General features: G+C 40.0%; 1 protein-coding gene across 1 annotated transcript in view; it reads right to left on the bottom strand.

Annotated features, from left to right (window-relative positions):
• Positions 1 to 10,387, bottom strand: part of LOC135480284 (nuclear hormone receptor FTZ-F1 beta-like) — a 29,927-nt gene extending 19,540 nt beyond the window's left edge. The window contains exons 1-2 of the mRNA XM_064760083.1: positions 10,254 to 10,387; positions 1,148 to 2,092 (exon numbers count right to left, since the gene is read on the bottom strand). Coding sequence (XP_064616153.1) covers positions 1,148 to 2,090 — 943 coding nt within the window. The 5' untranslated portion in view covers positions 2,091 to 2,092; positions 10,254 to 10,387. The remainder of the gene's footprint in view (positions 1 to 1,147; positions 2,093 to 10,253) is intronic.
• Positions 10,388 to 10,704: the final 317 nt, after the last annotated feature.

Raw genomic sequence — 10,704 nt, forward strand, 5'->3', positions numbered from 1 at the left:
CTGATGACCACATCATACCTACTGTACACTCTGCATGTGTAACTGTACAGTTGTAGATTTTAATATCAACAAGCGATCATCCGGGCACTTTACTACGGTCAACACGGTTCCTTGCTCGCACAAAGCGATGAAAACATTGTCTAAATAACACAGGAGACTCGAGTTAATACAAAACTCTGCTTCACGGCCTCATAAGTCCAAAACCATGTTATGTTGACACTCACAATGTATATAAAGTACATTTACATGTATGCGATTCACATTGTTGTGTTGTAGAAACATGTACATGTATATATATGTGTGTCAGTACATGTACTAGAATTTCTGGTTATTATCAGATGTAATTCTATGAATAACAACCAACGCTGTTCATTTCCCTACATGTATACCCTCCCATGTTATCTTTCACCTTGCCTGCTTGCCACAGCCTTGTGTGAGAGAAGAGCCCGGATGTCTGCAGTCTCCAACACATGTGTGATCTTTACCGGATGCTAAACATTTAGGTGAAACAAATCCGAGCGCAGTTCGTTAACATTTTTCTTTACGAAGACAACTTAATAACATGATGAGGTCTCTAAGAACACTTTTTTCTATCGTGTCAATTGTTATACTGTACATGTATGTTTTTAATTCATTTATTTGATTTCATTGGTGTTTTACTCTGTACTCAAGGATATTTCACTTATACGATAGCAGCCAGAATTATGGTGGAAGGAAACTGAGCAGAGCTCAGGGAAAACCCACGACCATCCGCAGGCTGCTGACAGACCTTCCCACGTACAGCCGGAAAGGAAGCCAGCATGAGCTGCACTTGAACTCACAACGACCACATTGGTAAGAGGCTCCTGGGTTTTTACTCTGTGCTAGTGCGCTAACCAAGTGAGCGTACAGTCAATTGACGTGCAGTCAATACTTCAACTTACTGTGCTAAGTTGGTGAAAAATCATGTAGGCTTTAATTTGCACGTAATTTACAGTAATAAAATCTCATAAATCTTCACAAGATTTGACATCAACTAAACACCCTTCCATACTGCATTTCCTTCTGCGGCAATTAGGGGCAATTAGTTGGTGAAAAGATTCTTGACATGATAAAACCCATAATAGTAACTTAATACCTGAAATTGTATATTGTACACGTAGCTTACCTGAGACTCTGTCTCCACAGATTGGGCACATGCCGCCAATGCCCAGTACCGTGGGGTACTGTTCTGATGGGGCCTCACTCTGTACCTGGTACACAGACCCTGCAGGTGACATGTCAGAGTTCAACACCAAGTTCATGACCCCATTAGAGGCAGAGTCAGACTGCACAGTCTCCCTGCACTCTGTCAAACTTGAGTCTAAGCACATCCGTTTGACGGGAGATGCGCCCTGAAGTTGTGATTCACCATTCTGGTTCACGTAGATTTTCCTCATATTCATGTAGTCGATAGGAAGCCCCGCCTCTGCCTCAGATACCACGATATCATTGGCTGCTGGAGACGGGACCGTGCCCTCCTCACCGCCATAACATACCACATACTGCGGCTGTGAACTGTTCTCCTCAGCCATTTTGTTTGCGATGGAGGACACAAGATGGACAGGGACAGTCAAGTCTTTGCCACCCGCCTTAAGGTGGTGAGAGGCAATTGCTGTCAAAACATTCACCATGCTGACGTCTGACTCGGATATGATTATCTGCTCTCCCTCAACCTCTGTCCTTATCCCGCCGTCCGGCACACTTTGCTGTCTGTCCAGTCGCTGCCTCAAAAGTTCTATGTCTGCCGTGTCCGTCACTTCCACCCCTTTACTTAACTCTTGGTCCTGTCCGTCAAACCTCAGAACGTTCTGTTCGGAATGTCCCTCGCTGAGGAGAGCAGACACGGGTTCGTTCATGTCCTGAAGAATGTGCGCAACAACTTTCTGAGCGCGACTCACATCGTTGTCTCTCAGTACGTTCATCTTGCTCCCCGTAGATGTGTCATTAATGTGCAGTGCGGAGTTGACTGTCCTGCCACTCCCGGACGCGTGGCGCCCCCTACTGGCTAAGGTATGGGTTATAGCTTGGAGTAATACAGGAGAAATACCAAGCTCACTGGTGAGACTCATGCCTGAGGAAAGAGAAAAATCAAAATCTTTGTAAAATCAGTTTCAAACATTAATAAACACAACAACAACATATTACAGTTCATCATAGAGATGACTGTCAATTTTTATATCATGACGATTCACTAAAACATGCACACAAAGCTCTCTCGAAGTCAAAGTACATGTGGATGGTACTGTTATGGCATTGAATAAATAAACACACGTTCCTAAGGCATGGAAATCTAATGTATTTTGATATATAACGTAAATGTATTCAACGCTTCCATTCCATAGAAATATGTGTCATAACTTTTGCTTTTTGCTTTGAAAACAGTAGCTGCAATCTGACATTATTTTAATAACACATGGCTGATGTACATGTAAATATTAAAATACACAAGCTGTACATCAGCTCAAAACCTTACATGTATAAAGAAACATGTACATAAGCAAAGTGCATGAAAACACAAATATGCAGGATTTTGTCAAAAAAGAAAGTATTAAACACCTAAGAAGTCTTGTTTACAGCGTAAACAAAACCATGTTAATACATTTTCTATTTTACTTGGTTGGTGTTTTACACCGTACTCGAATATTTTGACATGTACATGTACGACACCAGCCAGTATTATGGTGGAAGGAAACCGTGCAGAGCCCAGGGGGAAACCTACCACCATCAGCAGGTTGCTGCAAGACTTTCCCACGCCCAGCCAGTGAGGAAGCCAGCATGAACTGGAGTACAAGGTGCCATTATTTACTACTGGGTCTGCCAGCGTCAGTTGAGCAAGAAAACTTCCACGTATATACATTTTTCACCAGCAATTCAGCGCACACTACTTTCTCAAGCCCAGTAAAATGACTTTATGGTAAGAATTACATTAACTGATTAATAAAAATAGTTTCTAAGGTGTTTAATGCTATTTAGAGCGATATATGGGCCAGCGCCTACCGCCTGGTAACCCTTTTCGCATCTGTTACGAAATCATTCATGCCCTAAAAGTGAGTAATGTACCTTCCAGTGGACTGTTTGGTAAAGGCAATATCTATTCATATTAAACCTCGCCTCTTTCAGATGTCAAGGCTTCTGAAAAATTACTACACTCTTCCACTTTTTCAGCGTATCTCTGGCATGTCTGCACTGTTTACAATGAAGCAAAAAACACCATGGCAAATGTCTATGCTTAAACTGCATCACTCACAAGTGCCGACGAAAAATCAACTTTTTAATGCGTTAATTCACATCATCACTTCCACTTTGGGGATTATTCAACACCCCACCCCCTCTAGAGCCACGTACATCAATACGTGAACATCTTAACACAATCTGTCTGACCTCACAGGTAGCGTGACCCAAAACCCGCAGCTAAACGATCTCTCCTGTTACAGGTGATCACACTAATTAAACTGGGGGTTAAAAATAGCTTCAAGCTACACACATATATAATAAACCTCTTTCTATTGTACGCACTCATCTTACAGACATACACCTTTTGTAACACGTACATGCATTGTATGGAGAACTGCTTATTTGAATTAAAACCACCTGATTGACAGTGTTACTCTATTAAATACTTTTTCTTCACTTACACAAGTTTACCTTTATTACGCCCACATGTATATGATTCGCTGGGTTTTTACAGGCAGGGGTATTCTTGAGAACGTCACATAAATAACATCGTTCAGGTTAATTTTACAGGGAAGAAATCAGATTAAAAATACTGCCCTTGAACCAACTATTCAAAGCAGACCATCACACAGTTTTCACAGGCAGAAGTGAAATATCACTGGACGCTGCATCAAATCACATGCTGGCTCTACAGTATACAACATACTGTACATTCACTTCATTATGAAATATTGAGAAGAAATTTCATGCATGAATGCTAATTATACATTAATTAATTAATTAATTAATGCTAATTCATCCACAGCACACTAAGTAACTATACATGTGTATATTAAACTCCTATGTATCAACATAATGAACTGTATTAGTGTATCTTTCAGTTTACTTTTTGTGTCACTGAAATTGTTGATTTTGGCACTAAACATTTAGGCATCAAACTTAGGCATCGAAATTAGGCATCATAAAGCTGTTTTACAGATCGAACGTTATTAGTTTTACCTTCTGGTATTATTTCTTAACTTTGAACCTGGATGCTGAATTTTGATATTTTTCATGCAAGTCTAAGACAACACTAAGCAATTAAATAAAATTCTTATACAGTTACAATTTTATCACAATAAATTGTTTTGATAGTACACGTACATGTGCGAAGTCTAATTAAGACATCACCTACATCATTTTGGGACATGCAACAGTACATTTAATTTCTGCATGCGATTTTAACTGTAGGGAGCCTCATGTTAGAGGGTGCCAGGTTTTTGGGTGAGAAAAAAACCATTACGGAAGGTGAGAAAGATTTTGCAAAGTTACCCATTGAAGTCAGGAGGTGTAAACAGGCAAAAATACCATGATGAAAAACATCTGTCTTTCCTCCCACATTTACATAAAAATCTGACGGTGCTGATGAAAAACCATATCATTCGCTGCAAGGCAGTTGGCCACAGGTCGAATCCATCAGTGTTTGTTCTTTAAGTTTTTATTTAAATGTTTTATCATAAATTAATGTAGGCAAATCACAGAGTACAATGGTTTGGGGATAATAAGTGTAGTGTGGAGTGTTTAGAAATCTGGAGGCTTGAGCACACCATGGCACGCTAGTGGCTCACTTTTCAGTGGCTAAAGCGACGGGAAACATATAAAACTCCTTTCCCTCCTTTAACAAAACAGTGCGAAGCTATGGAATCTTTTCTTCATTCCTTTAATATTATGTCACTGTTATGATCACATATGAAGTGCACAAGAACTGCAACATCACAGATGACAATGACGTACCCGTTCTTATGTGATTTGGACCTAATGAGTAGTCCATCCTCAACTCTCTAAATAAACTTTTTGGTCTGGCTTGTACATGCACTCGTACTATGTAGTTGTTTTTTTGATGAATGACAAACTGAGTGAGTGAGTGAGTGAGTGCTTAGGGTTTAACATCGTCCTTTTACCTAGTGCTGCTTCACCGAGACGACCTACTGCAGACAAGTCATTATACTGATACTGATACAACCTGTTGTTGCACTATACCCTTAATGCTGAACACCAAGCGAGGAAGTTACAACTTCTTCTTTTAATGTCTTAAGAGTGACCCGACTCAGGGTTGACCCTGGATCTTTGCCCCCGAAGTGGGCGCTCTACCAACTGAGCCATTGGGGGCCAGTGAATGACAAATAGAAGATATATGGGCATGCAATTACTGCAATTACATGTATATAGTTATGTAATGGTCATGTGGTATCTTTCCTCATGAACAGGTCTCTGCCTGTTCATTAATAACCAAGAGAAAACAGCAATAGAAGTGTACACAGGGATATGTGCATGTATGAGCCTGTGCTATCACACCAATGGGTGTGACTGTGATTTCTGCTCCAAATAACTTTAATAGTTCCACAAAACTAATACTATCTGCGTCAAACTAGGGCACATACATGTAAGACAGTCCTTGTCTGGTATCACAACCTGTTACATGCTGCTCACAAAAAAATACTGCCTATTATCGACGAAGGCCAATTGTGCTTAACACTGAACAAGCACCTGCATAAATCATGGAATCTACACGCACAGCAAAATGCACCACTACATGTACAATATAGATATGAACTACACCTACAATGTATGTACTTCACCCTAGTCGCATGTTTGCAGCGCATTTATTTACATGTAAGCATATTCTGAAGATATTTATATTCTGTGTGGACTGCTAAAATTATACTTTTTTGAAGCCAAGTAATTGGCCAATCCAACCAATGTAGTTTTGTCTCCAAATTCTAATTATAAATATGCATAAATTGCACTGGAAGTTTCTCTTTTATGTACGAAAATGTTGAGGAACTAGGGTACAGGTAACGGTATACATATACTGTAGTACATACACAATATACATGTATGCTTTCACCATGCTCATAGCTAGTGCAGACTGACCGATGACCTCTGGCGTGTCTGATGACCCGAGCTGACACACTGTCCAGACAACACCACTAACAAGACTAAAAAGCATTATACTTGGGTAGAAGTACAAAGACATTTTTAAAATTTTTTTTTAGAGTAAGATAGAGCTAATCAACATGGCTGCTGGAGTCTGGCATTATGACTTCGCATCTGATAGCCATAAGTGCTCAACAAAATACATGTATTTTAAATGCTTAAAGTAAAATTAAGAAAAGATTTTTACTTGGTTCTACTTCTTCAGCAATGGGTGACGCCAAGTGTTTTCACGGGTCGTCAAACCAGCCAAAATTGGAAACGAAAGAAAACTTCCACTTTCATACTCTCCTTCCGACAATTATAACAGCGGTTTTAATACGGTGCCTTTTTTTACACTTTAGAAAAGCCATTCATACTATCTTGATCCGTATTACTTAACCTGCTTATAAGATACACACTGTCACATCTAGACACTAGAGTAGCTCTTTCTAAAGCTGGACCCAGCTCAAGCTTGACTATTTTTTGTGAACTGATGCATGCTACACTGTACAGCTACCCTCCCAAAACTAACAAAACAGGGGAGCATTCTGGGCATATGACCTGCCGACCTTGTTCACACTGACCCCATAAACATGATAACGAAAAAAGCAAATATCTCATCTTAAATGTTAAGTTGTGCTAAATTATTCTGAATCGTAGTTATACACTGACAAGGTGTCTTGAATATGTTCTATTGACCTACATATACATGCCTGACGTTGAAAGACTGTCCACAGCTTGCAGAAGTGTTCACATATTATTGTAACTGCAATACCTGTGGTATCACCATATGTACAAGATGGGATAAAAATGTCACCCTTATCTTTTCTTTTTATGGCCAGCTCGCCAGGTACTTGTTGCCCACACCACAAGGTGCATGTGTATCACAAGGATTTTAACACCCTTCTGATTAAAACACAATCTACCGAACTGTCACATTTCAGAAGCTTTATATTACTGCAAGTCTTCAACCATGTCTGCAAGGTGCTTAGTTAAGCTTAATCAGAAGGTATTATTCTGTACAGACTGACAAAATTATATTTTTTGTGAAGCCTTGAGATTGGCCAAGCCAACAATGTAGTTTTGTCTCTGTGCGCTGAAAATTGCTCTCTAACATGCGAAAAGGTTGAGGAATTAGGGTAGATGCAATATCATAAACCATTACTAACAGATACGATCATACATGAGGTTCTTAAATCATTTACATGATCTTCATTTTTACAAAAATTTGATGTATAATACATGTACATAGGTACAATGTACATCTCTAGTATGTCCATGTTGTTTGCTGAACACAGCATGTACATGAAGTTAGCAAGACATAGTTCGCAGTCAACACTTTTATGTTATGCTAGCGTACCTGACGGGACTGACGCTTCCATATAAAAACTGCCTGATCTTTTGGAGAATCCTTCAGTCCCATGGAATCCACAAAAAAGCCTAATACATGTAGTTATATTCCTTTTCACTAGACCCAGTCATTCTCAACTCCTCTAACTTCAGAATCAAAGTTGCAGGAGAATCTTGGCTCACGTATAGATGGTTTGCAGATGACGTCATCACCTTAGCAGAACAACAGCCAGGTAGCCATAGTGGAACCCTATTAACATGCGATGTATAGCCAGTGTACTCCAATATGGCTGCCTTTAGTATTTATTTATTTATTTCATTGGTGTTTTACGCCGTACTCAAGAATATTTCACTTATACGACGGGGTGATCAGCATTTTGGTGGGAGGAAACTGGTCAGAACCGGGGGGAAATCCACAACCATCCGCAGGTTGCTGACAGATCTTCCCACGTATGGCCGGAGAGGAAGCCAGCATGAGCTGGACTTGAACTCACAGCAACCGCATTGGTGAGAGACTCCTGGGTCATTACGCTGCGCTAGCGCGCTGACGGCTGCCTTTAGTAGATCACACAACTCTTCTGTTGTGCTCGGCTTGCCGATCATGATTCTGAATGTCATAGTACAAGACTGTTTGTTAATCATAAGAATTAAAACTTTGACACATGAATATATGCAGTCAAATCATGGGTTTATCAAAACAGCTGCCTCCATAACTGAAGTATGCACCTGATGAAATTGAGGGTATGCTGGTCTGAATAGCTGTGTTTGTACAATATTATGTGATCAGAATATTACAACAGGGTTGTGAAAGAAGTTGCCTGTGAGGAAATTTCTGATGTGGTCAGTATTTGGCTCACCACTGAACATTCTCATCACAAAAGATTATATGCGCCAAATTTTTAGTGAAAGTCTCCTTGTGGGTCCACAGCAGTTGAGTGAGTGGGTGAGTGCTTGGGGTTAAACGTCGTACTTAACAATTTTTCTGTTATATGACGATGACGCAGCAGTCGAAGGTCACTCTTCTGGCGACCATTGCCACCAACAAGCAGTCCTACTGACAGGTGTCTAATATCGCCAAGTGTGTGCCAGGCATAAGCACAACCAAGACGAATTAAATTTGATGATTAAAAAACAAAACTGGTAAATAATGGCATGCAATGGTACATCAAAGAAAAAAAAAGAGACAAAAGTAAAGACTGCAATTGTGTTTGGATCTACCATGTCCTTACTGGGTACTTCTGGGAGTCAAGAATGACTGTAGGCCTAGCGAAGGGGTTAAGGATTTGGATTACCAGCATATCATGAAAAAGTGGTGACGGCTTTACAGAATAGATCATTCGGGTTTTTCAGTTAAATGTTTAAATAATTGAGGCAGGTAAATATCAGAAATCATTGTAAGTAGACAACTTTCGCAAAAACTTGGCAAACCAAGTTTTTGTAACATTTCTAGTAAATGACATTACCGTATGGCACAATAATCTACACAGCATCTTTTACGACAGAAAGTTATTAGAAATAGGCCCTCCAAAGTACGGTGAAAAAGTGACTCCTGAGCTCTTCAGTACATGTATATGGCATGAATTTTAAATAAATCACTATGGCAACCGTATCAGATTTATGTTTTATTTTTATTTTTTTTTATCTTTTCACTACATAACCTCACTAATATTTATTCCACTCAAGAAAACCATACAGCTGAAGTCTGTCATGTATTCATGAATTTCAAATAGTGCATTACAGGGCTAGAGTTAAAGTTTCTGTTCACCATCTAAAATTTGGGACAGATATTAGTAGTGTTGAAAGTAGAATATCACATTTCTCTATCCGCCTTTTGGAAAAGTAAAGAGATGAGTATGTTGTTCATTAGATGGTCTAACCATGTGACAAAAAAGAAACACAACATTACTAGTAGAGTTGCATATGTATTGGCTAAAATGCGCAGACCAGGTGTCATAAATTTTAGAAGAAATAGGGTAGCCCCGAAAGACTCCAATTCCTTTCCTTATACTTGATTTAGAACAGATCTGTTATAGCTTTGAAGCTTTCCACAGTATACGCTCCTTGGTGACTGTCACCATGTTGAGTTCCTATACGCATGTCCTGCTTCATAGTGGAGTAGTGGGAAGATGCTGGCATTCACCGAGGAACGAATACTGTGATAGCCTGAATGGCTATAGTAAATCTCATTTAAATTGGGTAGGGGCCTATGGTGTCAGTGCGGTGTGTGCAGAAAGCAGGTCTTCAGGTTGGTGTTGATACTTGTTTGATAACAAGGAGAATCGTACGAAAATTAACATTGTGAGCATCAAGACTCCAACGATGCAAAAGGCCAGTACATGTAAAGGAGTTGAGTCTTTCATGGCTACACATGCATGTACTCATGTCTGCCACTACAGCTATACTATCGCCGGTCCGTTACATATATGTGCATGTAACTAATGGTGTAGGCCTACATGTAGGCCAATGCATTGCAAAAAAAAACCTGAAATATAAATTTTAACAGATGTGATGCTTGTACTATCGTGAATGAAAACATGCGAACGTTTTTCGCCGGTACCACACGAAAGAACAAAATTTCCGAGTTGTCATGTCTAGGCGCGGTTGTTGTTGACAGTTCCGACCCTGCCCAACCCCCTGAAGCAAAACACTTCTCTCCAACCCTGGCACACACAGACAGGGTAAACAGACTTAGCGCGGGCTCAAGCTCACCATTCATGACTCAGACATTTACGTTCAGTCTCTGAAATACTCACTGTGAAATTTGCAGAAGTGACCAGATGATAGTCACTCCGTACGAGCGGTGTGTTTGTATCGATGCTGGAAGGCATAACACACGTTGAAGTTGACAAAGACAACGGCCTCGACCAAATCCGTCCATGACCTTTCTCCAGCCAAGTGTTACAAATTTAAATCGCTGCACTGAATATATTGACCGAGTTATTTACAAACTCATTATCTGCTCTCTAAAATTGATTTTAGTTTATCTCGAGGGAAGTATCAAACATAATGTAGTAATCTGGAAAATAATGCTTTTTGGCTAATGAAATCCATGTTGCTATTTACCTCGTACAATTACGTCAATGACCTTGATGACCTTGGAAGTAGCTCTCAGCCAAAACGCTAGCAAGCACCACTAAACAACAGACGTATGTGAGGAGACCGGAAGCGTGGTCAGTACAAGTGCGCATGGCCTAGTATATAGCG

The sequence above is a fragment of the Liolophura sinensis genome, chromosome 13 (genome assembly GCF_032854445.1).
Source record: "Liolophura sinensis isolate JHLJ2023 chromosome 13, CUHK_Ljap_v2, whole genome shotgun sequence".
NCBI classification, from domain to species: Eukaryota; Metazoa; Mollusca; class Polyplacophora; order Chitonida; family Chitonidae; genus Liolophura; species Liolophura sinensis.